The 14,755-nt window shown below is 35.5% G+C and overlaps 2 protein-coding genes across 2 annotated transcripts in view; one reads left to right on the top strand and one right to left on the bottom strand.

Annotated features, from left to right (window-relative positions):
• Nucleotides 1–1,806: 1,806 nt before the first annotated feature.
• On the bottom strand, nt 1,807–8,327 carry LOC149240373 (auxin transporter-like protein 1). The gene is made up of 5 exons (XM_089367286.1): nt 5,812–8,327; nt 5,454–5,635; nt 3,668–3,780; nt 3,306–3,491; nt 1,807–3,072 (listed from the first exon to the last, which is right to left on the bottom strand). Exons 3-5 carry the CDS (start codon nt 3,776–3,778, stop codon nt 3,046–3,048), a joined length of 324 nt encoding a protein of 107 aa, XP_089223412.1. The 5' UTR covers nt 3,779–3,780; nt 5,454–5,635; nt 5,812–8,327; the 3' UTR covers nt 1,807–3,045.
• The window catches only part of LOC149240372 (pyruvate decarboxylase 1-like), a 65,608-nt gene continuing 59,055 nt past the window's right edge, over nt 8,203–14,755 (top strand). Inside the window, exons 1-2 of the mRNA XM_089370155.1 lie at nt 8,203–8,327; nt 8,623–8,769. Coding sequence (XP_089226281.1) covers nt 8,203–8,327; nt 8,623–8,769 — 272 coding nt within the window. The remainder of the gene's footprint in view (nt 8,328–8,622; nt 8,770–14,755) is intronic.

Below are 14,755 nucleotides of genomic sequence, written 5' to 3'. Positions count from 1 at the left end.
ATATTTTTGTTTAGAAACCTCAAGAATTGTAAAAATTTAGCATTTTTAATGAATATTTTTTATGCATTTAATAAAGTTCAGATAAACACCTGTATCTATCCACCTGAATAACGTGATTCTTGAAGCTCACGTTCTCCTTCTCTTTTCATGTGCGGTATTCAATATAGAGAACACTGATAAGGTAAGTGGTCCAATTTCCCATCAACCCATAGAAAACTCGTAACAAGACACCTGACACCATTCCCAAGTGAGAGAATGAGTAAGGCAATGTTAGAAGTACTTGTTCTACCTGCAATTCCAAACTCAAAACACTGAACTTTTGAGCTCCTCTGAATAATTAGTACATACATATATTAAAAGAACAAAAATGTGAACAAACAAGAACAACCAAGAGTTCACAGTTGCATCAAATTCCAGTCACTACAACATAGTTGCAAAAGATTTGCTTAAACAACTCAGCTTACATAGGGTGAATAAGAATAACAGGGCTTGCATAGCAGTGGCAGTAAACTTGAGTAGTTTGTCAGTCTCCATTAACAACAAGATAAATGGAGTACAATTGTTGCTATCTCCATTCCTTTGAATCCAAAGCCACAACCCAATACAGTACAGTAGACAAAAATAACCCTAAGACAGACACATAGAGGTATAAATTACAATTACAATGCAATTCCCTTAATAAACTCGTTTGTTGCCAATAAATAATTGTATGCATGTCAGCTTTCAAGCAGTTTCAGGTATGGTATATGTGCATAGTATTAATTTTGTGAGACTCCCTCTGGCTTGACAACTCCATCCTCCATTGCTAGTCATTGCCTTCTATGTCATAGAATAAACCCCACACTCAAAACATATTCTATATTATCTCATATTGTTCCCCTCTTAAATTCAGAGAATTTCCAGCACTTCAAACCACTGCAAACAAAACAAAAGAACAATACATTATACAAGGAAATCTTTGTGCCCAGAGTTCTGTAATTGCTGACATTCTAATTAGGCCCCTGAATCTCAAATGGATAGCTTTATGCAACCACCGACAGACTAATTAGGCCACTGTAGGATAGGATATTTTTGTTTAGAAACCTCAAGAATTGTAAAAATTTAGCATTTTTTAATGAATATTTTTTATACATTTAATAAAGTTCAGATAAACATCTGTATCTATCCCCCTGAATAACGTGATTCTTGAAGCTCACGTTTTCCTTCACTTTTTGTGTGTGGTATTCAATATAGAGAACACTGATAAGGTAAGCGGTCGAACTTCCCATCAACCCATATAAAACTTGAAACAAGACTCCTGACACCATTCTCAACTGAGCAAATGAGTAAGGCAATGTTAGAAGTACTTGTGCTACCTGCAATTCCAAACCCAAAACACTCAACTTTTGAGCTCCTCCTGAATAATTAGTACATACATATATTAAAAAAACAAAAATGTGAACAAACAAGAACAACCAAGAGTTCAAAGTTGCATGAAATTCCAATCACTACAACATAGCTGCAAAATATTTGCTTAAACAACTCAGCTTACATAAGATGAATAAGAATAATTGGGCTTGCATAGTAGTGGTAGTAAACTTGAGTAGTTTGTTAATCTCCATTCACAACAAGATAAATGGAGTATAATTGCTACTTTCTCCATTCTTTTGAATCCAAATCCCACAACCCAGTACAATATAGTAGACAAAAAAAAATGTTATACTTTCCATAAAAATAGTTGACTACTAATCAAACTTCCACCTAGAAATGAAATGTAAAGTTACACTCGTACACATAGGTATCCTGCCAAGGACGAATGCAACCCAATCAATAAATCCGCTTAGCACTTCAACCTAAGATGCACGCTATTTATCATATTCAAACTTCAAGATCCAAATTCAAAATATATGTTAGAATGCACTTAACAAATCCAGATCTAAGATATAAAGTTTGGTCAATTAAATATTTTTCTAGACATTTTTAACAATCAAAAGAGAATTTTCAAAACCATTTAAATTTAATACAGACCATTCATTGTGAGAAAAATTGAACAGGCTGGAAAGAATAAGTAGCCCTGCATAGTAGTGACACCAAACTTGTTAGTGCAATGAGTGCACTTAATAAATCCAGTTGCACAACACGCAACATCAACCATTTAAATTTTAAGAGAAAGCATTGTAAACAATTTTGGTAGCTGAACACTCTTTTCCATCAATCATTCATATAACCATAAAATCAAAAGTTGGCCACAACGTACGTGATGGTGATACAAAGTAATTGGGGAGAACAAAAGAGGGTGAATAAGAATAACAAGGCTTGCATAGTAGTGGCAGTAAACTTAAGTAGTTTGTCAGTCTCCATTAACAATAAGATAAATGGAGTACAATTGCTGTTGTCTCCATTCCTTTGAATCCAAAGCCACAACCCAGTATAGTACAGTAGTCAAAAATAAACCTAAGACAGACACATAGAGGTATAAATTACAATTACAATGCAATTCCCTTAATAAACTTGTTTGTTGCCTGTAAATAATTTTATGCATATCAGCTTTCAAGCAGTTTCAGGTATGGTATATGTGCAGAGTATGAATTTTGTGAGCCTCCCTCAGGCTTGACAACTCCATCCTCCATTGCTAGTCATTGCCTTCTATGTCAGAGAATAAACCCCACACTCAAAATATATTCTATATAATCTCATATTGTTCCCCTCTTAAATTCAGAGAATTTCCAGCACTTCAAATCACTGCAAACAATTCCTTTGAATCCAAAGCCACAACCCAGTACAGTACAGTAGACAAAAATAACCCTAAGATAGACACATAGAGGTATAAATTACAATTACAATGCAATTCCCTTAATAAACTCGTTTGTTGCCAGTAAATAATAATATGCATGTCAGCTTTCAAGCAGTTTCAGGTATGGTATATGTGCAGAGTATGAATTTTGTGAGCCTCCCTCAAGCTTGACAACTCCATCCTCCATTGCTAGTCGTTGCCTTCTATGGCAAAGAATAAATCCCACACTCAAAACATATTCTATATTATCTCATATTGTTCCCCTCTTAAATTCAGGGAATTTCCAGCACTTCAAACCACTGCAAACAAAACAAAAGAACAATACATTATATAAGGAAATCTCTGTACCCAGGGCTCTATAATTGCTGACATTCTAATTAGGCCCCTAAATCTCAAATGGATAGCTAATTAGGCCACTATAGGATAGGATATTTTTGTTTATAAACCTCAAGAATTCTAAAAATTTAGCATTTTTTTATGAATATTTTTTATACATTTAATAAAGTTCAGATAAACATCTATATCTATCCACCTGAATAACGTGATTCTTGAAGCTCACGTTCTCCTTCACTTTTCGTGTGCGGTATTCAATATAGAGAACACTGATAAGGTAAGCAGTCCAACTTCCCATCAACCCATAGAAAACTTGAAACAGGACTCCTGACACCATTCCCAACTGAGAGAATGAGTAAGGCAATGTTAGAAGTACTTGTGCTACCTGCAATTCCAAACCCAAAACACTCAAATTTTGAGCTCCTCCTGAATAATTAGTACATACATATATTAAAAAAACAAAAATGTGAACAAACAAGAACAACCAAGAGTTCACAGTTGCATCAAATTCTAGTCACTACAACATAGCTGCAAAAGATTTGCTTAAACAACTCAGCTTACATAGGGTGAATAAGAATAACAGGGCTTGCATAGCAGTGGCAGTAAACTTGAGGAGTTTGTCAATCTCCATTCACAACAAGATAAATGGAGTATAATTGCTGCTGTCTCCATTCCTTTGAATCCAAAGCCACAACCCAGTACAGTACAGTAGACAAAACAAATGTTATACTTTCCATAAAAATAGCTTACTGCTAATCAAACTGCCACCGAAAAATGAAATGTAAAGTTACACCCGTACACATAGGTATCCTGCCAAGGACGAATGCAACCCAATCAATAAATCCGCCTAGCACTTCAACCTAAGATGCATGCTACTTAACATATTCAAACTTCAAGATCCAAATTCAAAATATATGTCAGAGTGCACTTAATAAATCCAGATCTAAGATATAAAGTTTGGTCAACTAAATATTTTTCCAGACATTTCCAACAATCAAAAGAGAATTTTCACAACCATTTAAATTTAAAACAGACCATTCATTGTGAGCAAAATTGAACAGGCTGGAAAGAATAAGTAGCCCTGCATAGCAGTGGCACCAAACTTGTTAGTGCAATGAGTGCACTTAATAAATCCAGTTGCACAACAGGCAACATCAACCATTTAAATTTTAAGAGACCATTGTAAACGATTTTGGTAGCTGAACACTCTTTTCCATCAATCATTCATATAACTGGAAAATCAAAACTTGGCCACAACGTACATGATGGTGATACAAAATAATTGGGGAGAACAACAGAGGGTGAATAAGAATAACAGGGCTTGTATAGCAGTGGCAATAAACTTAAGTAGTTTGTCAGTCTCCATTAACAACAAGATAAATGGAGTACAATTGCTGTTGTCTCCATTCCTTTCAATCCAAAGCCACAACCCAGTACAGTATAGTAGACAAAAATAACCCTACGACAGACACATAGAGGTATAAATTACAATTACAATGCAATTCCCTTAATAAATTCGTTTGTTGCCTGTAAATAATTTTATGCATATCAACTTTCAAGCAGTTTCAGGTATCGTATATGTGCAGAGTATGAATTTTGTGAGCCTCCCTCAGGCTTGACAACTCCATCCTCCATTGCTAGTCATTGCCTTCTATGTCAAAGAATAAACTCCACACTAAAAGCATATTCTATATAATCTCATATTGTTCCCCCCTTAAATTCAGAGAATTTCCAGCACTTCAAACCATTGCAAACAATTCCTTTGAATCCAAAGCCACAACCTAGTACGGTACAGTAGACAAAAATAACCCTAAGACAGACACATAGAGGTATAAATTACAATTACAATTCCCTTAATAAACTCATTTGTTGCCAGTAAATAATTGTATGCATGTCAGCTTTCAAGCAGTTTCAGGTATGGTATATGTGCAGAGTATGAATTTTGTGAGCCTCACTCAGGCTTCACAACTCCATCCTCCATTGCTAGTCATTGCCTTCTATGTCAGAGAATAAACCCCACAATCAAAACATATTCTATATTATCTCATATTGTTCCCCTCTTAAATTCAGGGAATTTCCAACACTTCAAACCACTGAAAACAAAACAAAAGAACAATACATTATACAAGGAAATCTTTGTGCCCAGAGTTCTGTAATTGTTGAAATTCTAATTAGGCCCCTGAATCTCAAATGAATAGCTTTCTGCAACCGCCGACAGACTAATTAGGCCACTGTAGGATAGGATATTTTTGTTTAGAAACCTCAAGAATTGTAAAAATTTAGCATTTTTTAATGAATATTTTTTATACATTTAATAAAGTTCAGATAAACATATATATCTATGCACCTGAATAATGTGATTCTTGGAGCTCATGTTCTCCTTCAATTTTTGTGTGCGGTATTCAATATAGAGAACACTGATAAGGTAAGCGGTCCAACTTCCCATCAAGCCATAGAAAACTTGAAACAGGACTTCTGACACCATTCCCAACTGAGAGAATAAGGCAATGTTAGAAGTACTTGTGCTACCTGCAATTCCAAACCCAAAACACTCAACTTTTGAGCTCCTCCTGAATAATTAGTACATACATATATTAAAAAAACAAAACAGTGAATAAACAAGAACAACCAAGAGTTCACAGTTGCATCAAATTCTAGTCACTACAACATAGCTGCAAAAGACTTGCTTAAACAACTCAGCTTACATAGGGTGAATAAGAATAACAGGGCTTGCATAGCAGTGGCAGTAAACTTGAGTAGTTTGTTAGTCTCCATTCACAACAAGATAAATGGAGTACAATTGCTGCTGTCTCCATTCCTTTGAATCCAAAGCCACAACCCAGTACAGTACAATAGACAAAACAAACGTTATACTTTCCATAAAAATAGATGACTACTAATCAAACTGCCACCTAGAAATGAAATGTAAAGTTACACCCGTACACATAGGTATCCTGCCAAGGATGAATGCAACCCAATCAATAAATCCGCCTAGCACTTCAACCTAAGATGCACCCTACTTATCATATTCAAAGTTCAAGATCCAAATTCAAAATATATGTCAGAGTGCACTTAACAAATCCATATCTAAGATATAAATTTTGGTCAATTAAATATTTTTCCAGACATTTCCAACAATCAAAAGAGAATTTTCGCAACCATTTAAATTTAATACAGACCATTCATTGTGAGAAAAATTGAGCAAGCTGGAAAGAATAAGCAGCTCTGCATGGCAGTGACACCAAACTTGTTAGTGCAATGAGTGCACTTAATAAATCCAGTTGCACAACAGGCAACATCAACCATTTAAATTTTAAGAGAAACCATTGTAAACAATTTTGGTAGCTCAACACTCTTTTCCATCAATCATTCATATAACTAGAAAATCAAAAGTTGGCCACAACGTACATGATGGTGATACAAAATAATTGGGGAGAACAACAAAGGGTGAATAAGAATAACAGGGCTTGCACAACAGTGGCAGTAGACTTAAGTAGTTTGTCAGTCTCCATTAACAACAAGATAAATGGAATACAATTGTTGCTGTCTCCATTCCTTTGAATCCAAAAAAATAGCCCAGTACAGTACAGTAGACAAAAATAACCCTAAGACAGACACATAGAGGTATAAATTACAATTACAATGCAATTCCCTTAATAAACTCGTTTGTTGCCTGTAAATAATTTTATGCATATCAGCTTTCAAGCAGTTTCAGGTATGGTATATGTGCAGAGTATGACTTTTGTGAGCCTCCCTCAGTCTTGAAAACACCATCCTCCATTGCTAGTCATTGCCTTCTATGTCAGAGAATAAACCCCACACTCTAAACATATTCTACATAATCTCATATTGTTCCCCTCTTAAATTCAGAGAATTTCCAGCACTTCAAACCACTGCAAACAAAACAAAAGAAAAATACATTATACAAGGAAATCTCTGTGCCGAGAGTTCTGTAATTGCTGACATTCTAATTAGGCCCCTGAATCTCAAATGGATAGATTTCTGCAACCGCCAACAGACTAATTAGGCCACTGTAGGATAGGATATTTTTTTTAGAAACCTCAAGAATCGTAAAAATTTAGCATTTTTTAATGAATATTTTTTATACTTTTAATAAAGTTCAGATAAACATCTGTATCTATCCACGTGAATAACGTGATTCTTGAAGCTCACGTTCTCCTTCTCTTTTTGTGTGCGGTATTCAATATAGAGAACACTGATAAGGTAAGCGGTCCAACTTCCCATCAACCCATAGAAAACTTGAAACAGGACTCCTGACACCATTCCCAACTGAGAGAATGACTAAGGTAATTTTAGAAGTACTTGTGCTACCTGCAATTACAAGCCCAAAACACTCAACTTTTGAGTTCCTCCTAAATAATTAGTACATACATATATTAAAAAAACAAAAATGTGAACAAACAAGAACAACCAAGAGTTCACAGTTGCATCAAATTCCAGTCACTACAACATAGCTGCAAAAGATTTTCTTAAAAACTGAGCTTACAATGGGCAAAACAACAACCCAAGTGTAACAAGTGTCATTACAAAATGAAGATACAGAATATCCTAAAGGCTCACAAGGTTTTTGTCACTTGGGTTCAGTTTGTACAGAGCAGGACCAAGATCAAAATCTTCATTCAATAAGCCCTTCAGGGGCCAAATGGGGCTCATAAAACTAAAAATGAAATAGCTGAATGCAAGAGATATTGAATTTGGAAACTGGGTCAATCAAAACATTCAAGACAGGTAGGATGCAGATGCAGATGTAGTTACTCCTATGAGCAAAAGCCTTGAATGGAAAGGCATACTGCAAGCTACATTTGTGTTGTATATTGAATGGAAAAACCTGCAACAAGTCATGAACTATAGAAAATTGTAATGGCAAAAACAAAACATAAAGGTGAATTTGAACATTGCCAACAATAGTTTCAATCACCACACTAATCTTCAGAGAGTGGTTCTGCGCTGAGAGCCGGAGTTGGATCTCTATTGATAATCTGGTGAGCAATAACAAACATTGAAAAATCATTTTCAAGGCCTTGAAAGATGTAACCAAATTAAATTGACACAGTCGAGACGCCGTTGTTGTTGTGATGGGTCGTAGCGATGGAGTATGTGAATGGCGTGAGCAAGGCAATTATGCAGCGGCTGCAACCAATTCAAATTCGATTAGAACACACAGAAATGAAGGGAGAATGGGCAATAATAATGAAGCGAGGTTAGTTACGACGCAACTGAAAAGTAGTCGATTATGAGATAAACAGAGGATAAGGAGTTGGTTATGAGATCAACTGAGAGTAAGGAGTCAGGTAAGGAGGAGTCGGTTATGAGATCAATCGGATGGCAACATTTTAATCATCTAACACTTAATTTGATGGTGTATAACAATGACAACAAGGATCAGAGGGGAGTTCATTTCAAAGAGAAACGCTTTACGGCGTAATTAGTATATTAGTTTAGGTTTGACTAATTTTCAAGGCCTTGAAAGTTGTAACCAAATTAAATTGACACAGTCCAGACGCCGTTATTGTTGTGATGGGTCGTAGCGATGGAGTATGTGAATGGCGTGAGCAAGGCAATTATGCAGCGGCTGCAACCAATTCAAATTCGATTAGAACACACAGAAATGAAGGGAGAATGGGCAATAATAATGAAGCGAGGTTAGTTACGACGCAACTGAAAAGTAGTCGATTATGAGATAAACAGAGGATAAGGAGTCGGTTATGAGATCAACTGAGAGTAAGGAGTCAGGTAAGGAGGAGTCGGTTATGAGATCAACGGATGGCAACATTTTAATCATCTAACACTTAATTTGATGGTGTATAACAATGACAGCAAGGATCAGAGGGGAGTTCATTTCAAAGGGAAACGCCTTACGGCGTAATTAGTATATTAGTTTAGGTTTGACTAATTTTTTTATATTTATACCAACCTCGTTTGAGCCTTGGGTGGTTTTGGCTAGAATTTAAAGCTAGTTTAAGAAGTCTATGGTCTCCTATGTTATTGAGTTTGTGCTTGTACAAGCAGAAGCCTAGTCATAGCTAGGCTCTCGATAGGGGAAAGACCCACTTCTATAAAAAGAATAGATAGGATGTGTTGCTTTTAATTTTAAAGTTATACATTATAAAACGCTTTTGGATTTGCTCAATCATGATATCAAAATATTCTATTTAAATTAAATAACAAAAAAATACTAATTATACCACCTTATTTCAAAAATATAATACGTACGTAATAAATAGTATGCTTAAATTATAATATTCATAATTTGGGTGTAAGATTAAATTACAATGCTGATAAATCATAATCGTCTGACCATATAGCACTTCACTAAATTGCGGATTACACGTTAACATGTATGCAAAAATAAACAGAATTGTTATCCACACTTCCGGGTATACTGTGTATTGAAAGCTTCGTTTAACAATAGAGTTTCATTACTATATTTATATAATAAAAAAACGTAGGATTTCATTATTATATAACTATGGTTATAATGAATAAATGGTAGGTGAAATTAAGGTTAAATTGTTTTAATGCCATCATTATTTTATTAAATTATTGAGATTTTATTATTATATAAAGTAATTTTAAATATATAAAATTATTTTACTAAATTATTTTATATTGTTGTACTATTAAATTATTTTATTAATTAAAATATTAATTTTAAAAAATTAAATTAATATGTTAATATTAATTAATAACTAATTTATTATATTATTAATAAATTAATTAGAAATTTAATATATGATTTTAAAATAAATTAATACATAATTATTGTAGTTAGTCACATTAATTAAGTATGCAATTGAGGGAAGAACAAGAGTTGCACAGAAGAGATAAGGAAGCACAACAGGAACCACGACAACAAGAGGTGTAACATGCACATATTGATGAAATTGCGCCCATATAGGTTATTGATTCATTGGAGTAGCTGGCACATAGCAGACAGGGTGAGCGGGGATTTTCTTAGGAGATTGAATAGATGTTGGAACAGATGGACATGGATGTGGTTCAACTAGAGTTATATCAGGACATTGACCTCATGCCTCAAAACCCAGAGGTCATCTTACCGACTTCACCAGATTTGGGAGTAGAGCAAGTCCCAAGCGATCAAGGAGACATTGACATCCTTGATGACAATCCGAAAGCGAATCTGCACAACATATATTTCGACAAGTCACAATACAGATTTGTGTAGTCATGCAAAGTGCCCACTTCAAATGTCCATGCATCTCATGTGCAGTTTGAAGAATGATTGATCGTGTCCAATTTGCGCAGACATCCAGTTGCATTGGCAGATGCTACCAAGGCATATGCCGAAGCCACCAGTTCGAGTGTTAGATTCTTGATAGTTGAGAACACGCACATGGATAAGGAGTTACAATAAGCCAAGGAGGGAGAAGAGTAAGTTACATCATCTGCCAAAGCATATTTGAGGAAAGTGATACTTGATGAAGTATCGTCTCTCAAGACAGTCATGTGGAAGTTGTACCTGAGGTTCGTCACTATGCGTAAGTCAGTTGTCCATCTTAACGGCTGGCAGCAACACTGTGCTAGGAGAGCACGCATATTTTCAGACACACACACTATTCTCGATCACATGTAGATATGGATAATGAGGTACAAGGGAGCCCCATTGCAATTGCCAAAGCTGATGAAGCCAAAGGTAGTGCATTTGAAGGCATGCATCTGGAGTCAAATCCGGAACTATGAGGAACTCCCACAGCTCATCACCAACTTATGGGCTTCACATTCACGAGTGTTCAGCAGCATGGATGTCATTGTGCACACGCATGCGATCCCATCCATTGGCACACTTTCCAAGGTGAAGACAAAGAACTAAGTCTGACTAGAGCTAGACATGTACTTTGATTAGTTGATGTGCATAGCCACCAACGTAGACTTGCATATGAGCGTAGACACTATGCACCAGTATGTCGCTGGTTTGGCTACACTCAAGACCATGATGCACATGCTATCCGACGAGTTGGACAGAGGTGCCAATTCAGTGTACCCAGATGCAACAAAAGTAATAGGTCGCTTTCAAAAGGATGTCACCACAGAGTACACGGAAACCATAATAGACTACCAAGCTTGGCATCAATTCGCCATCGTCGATCATCAAGAGGATGTCAAAGAGTTAGTATTCTCTTAACTGTCTGAGTGTCAGTGATGTCTTACATGGCTTACTCAAGCCCATTTTTGTCTCACATGGGTACATGTCTAGATTGTATTGTAAACATGTTGTAAAAAGTGAAAGACCAAGTGTCAATAGTAGAATGTAACAATCATGTGTAAGTTGAAGAGTCATGAGGGTAGTTGAAGAGTCACATGGGGGAATGTTAAGGGTCACCCCACCCTTTGCTATAAATAGAATCTCCTAACTCATTGTAGAGGATTTTGGGAGCCAAGCTTCCTATAGGTATAACTTAGAGAAAGCTTGGAGTGTATTGTAACGAGCCCTGGCTTCTCCACAGAGCCGAGATAGTTCATCTCTTTGGAGGAGTAGGCGACAATGAATATAATGTTCTGCTATCAGGGCTAGTGGTTGTCATGGTTGTATGTATGATTAGATCTTTCACTCTTTTAATATAATACAGCCAAAATGTTTCATGCGTATATTTTTATTGTGGTTCGACTATCCTGCTTGCTCTAATGATGTATGTAGTTGTAATTTATGCATGTATGCATGGACTATATCGTATGCATTTGTATGAATCTTATCAAAGCATGTTGTTGGTATAATCCATCCCTTTGGATCGTCGGATATCCTACTTTCCATCTCGTGTTGTCTTTTTGCTCGTGTGTTCCCTTTCAAGCTGTGTGTTATCACAAACTTCTAAGGGGTGCACTCTTCCCCCCTTTCATGTGATAGAGCCTTTCATGCACCTTCCTTGACTTGCTGCAAGGTCACACCCTTGCTTCCAACAAGGACATCTTACTTACCTCTACGTGAAACCACAATCAAGGCGATACCATACTACCCATTGTTGGAACTCCTACCCCAAATGGCCTAAGGTCTAGTTGGGACTTCTTACCAAGGAGATCCCTTGACATGTTGGTGGGTCCAACACCGTCAATAGGAGCCTATGTGGTAGGGATAATGTGGTATTGATAAGGTGGAATTGGAATTTGGAGATCTGACTTCTGGGGAAAATGGTCTTTTCGGAAATTTTCTAGATCTAGGTATGTTTAATAGAATGCAGATATGATTTGATTAGTTTCTATCACCTTGAATTGTTTCCAACTAATATTTTAATTCAGAATCCATATATTTGAAAAGTTCCCTTTTAATGATTTCCCAGATCTGGACGTGTTTTGAAAAATCTCAGTTGGATTTTGTCAATTTTCATTGTCGACTAATATTTCCTATCATCTATTGAAAATCGGATCCAAAGTCCATCAAACTGGAAATCCAACTTTTTGGGAATCATGCCATTAGGTTTGTCGATTATTAACTACCTTTTCTATGAGGCATTCCAAGTTGAAAGATATTGGATCTAAAAACCATTAATCTAGAAATCTGATGTTTTTGGAAATATACACTTTTAAATATTTTCTAGATCCTAGTGTGGTTGGAACACTAATGTGTCTACCCTGTGGAGGCAGGACAATGTTGTGGTGACAAGTAGACAAAGGAATGCCACATGTCAACCACATATCATGTTACCTATAAAAATATGGTGATGACATGTTGATAGGAGGTCACGTGTCAGCGATGTGCTTCTGATGTGGCATAATTCAGGAAAGCTTTTTGGCCTGTGATTTTGTGTTTAGAGTTTAGCTTTTGATAAAATTTCTATCATTAAAAACTCTAGCCGAGCATAACAGATAGCGATGTTAGATAGAAAGAGAAAGTTTGAGGTGATTGAAATAGAAAAAATTTGATACTCCAACTTTTCAAAGTAAATTAGAGAAATTTTGATAATCCACCTTTTTAAAATAAATTAAAGAATTAAAATTTAAACAAATAAATACAAAAAATTATATATTAAAATTTGTTTATTATCATTCGTTATCAATATATTTAGTTATATTTATAAAATTTTGAATTTTAATAAATGGAAATTATCAAGAAATTATATATCAATTTTTGTTTATTATCATTCCTTATCAATATATTTAGTTATATTTATAGAATTTTGAATTTTAATAAATGGGTGTGTTACATGGTATATTATGCATGAAACTTAAACTGTAAATGTTAAATATGAAAAGTTATAAATCTTTTCCTCCGGAGAGTTTTAGCATATTCAAAGGGGGTTCCACATATATGTTCCACAAATATTGACAATGCGATGTTCACCGAGTTTTGAGAAAAGCTCCAAAATATAAGTTGTTCAGGATGACCTCTCTCTGGATAACAGTTTGATGATGCTGATAACAATTATATGGAGGTTTGCTTACATATGGCATTGGGCAGTGGCTACATAGCCCCGGAGTACACTTCACTTGGAAAGTTGACAAACAAGGCGGATGTATATAGCTTTGGAGTGCTTCTACTTGAGATTATCAGTGGAAGGAAGAATTCTGATGACATGGAGTCTCTCCTTCAAAGAGTATGGTTTCTTTGAATCTCAACTTTGGAGTGGAAATTTTCTAAGATTTCCGTAGTATTGTGATCCCTTGCTAGCTGAACTTTTATGTTTTGTTGATTTTGGCTAATCACCAGACATGGAGATTGTATCAAGCACAGCGAGCTTTATAAGTTATGGACCCTACATTGGAAGGCAGTTATTCATGGGAGGAAGGGATTCAAGTGATTAAAATTGGCCTTTTGTGTACACAAGCAGTTGCAGCATTGTGGCCTTCAATGTCTGAGGTGGTGTGGATGGTGACAAATGATGGGGACCTTCTGTCGCCCAAAAGGCTTGGTTTCATAGATGGCGAGAGTGAGGACGAACCTGACCTGACATGTTCCGATGTCCATTCCACAGCCGCCAACCCTTCATCTAGCATTCTGGGGGGCAGGTGAATATGAGCCACTGCCCCTGGGGCTTTCTCTCATCCTTGTATCTGTTTTTCTAGCGTTATCTTCTGGAACAATCTTGACTGAGGCAACTGGGGGTTATGGATGTCTATTGACTGTAAGCAACTGAGGTGCTGGAAGCATCTGACGTTATGTGGAACGTTTTTTAATTTTTCAAACTTATTTGACATTGAATAAATACTCTGCAACATAAAAAACGACAAGTAATTTTTTAAATGATGGGCAGACATTAAGTTACCCATCATACGTTTTTGAGTGGTTAAATTATAAGGTTATAAACAGAGGAGGTGAATGGACACTATCTAAAATTTGGAGAATCATTTGCAAAATTTAATTCATATTTGTGATTTGTATTTTTTTTCTTTATTGGGGATATTTTTTCCACTTTTAGAAGATGATTGTAAGAGAATTGGTATGAAATATAAATGCAAAAGAATCAAATTTTAATATATATATATATATATATATATATATATATATAATTGATTCTTTTGCATTTATCTTTCATACAAATTCTCTTACATTCATCTTCATTTATATATAAATTCCACCCTTTTGAACTAGAGAAATAGTGATATTAATATATTTTAGTAAATTATTACGTGGAAATATTAAGAAACATATTTATACAAATTGTTTTAATGAAATTG

The sequence above is a fragment of the Pinus tabuliformis genome, chromosome 8, assembly GCF_031772625.1.
Source record: "Pinus tabuliformis cultivar Carrire ecotype Pingquan chromosome 8, CPIR1, whole genome shotgun sequence".
NCBI lineage: Eukaryota > Viridiplantae > Streptophyta > Pinopsida > Pinales > Pinaceae > Pinus > Pinus tabuliformis.
The sequence above is the reverse complement of the archived record's forward strand: the minus strand, read 5'-3'. Positions and strand labels throughout refer to the sequence as shown.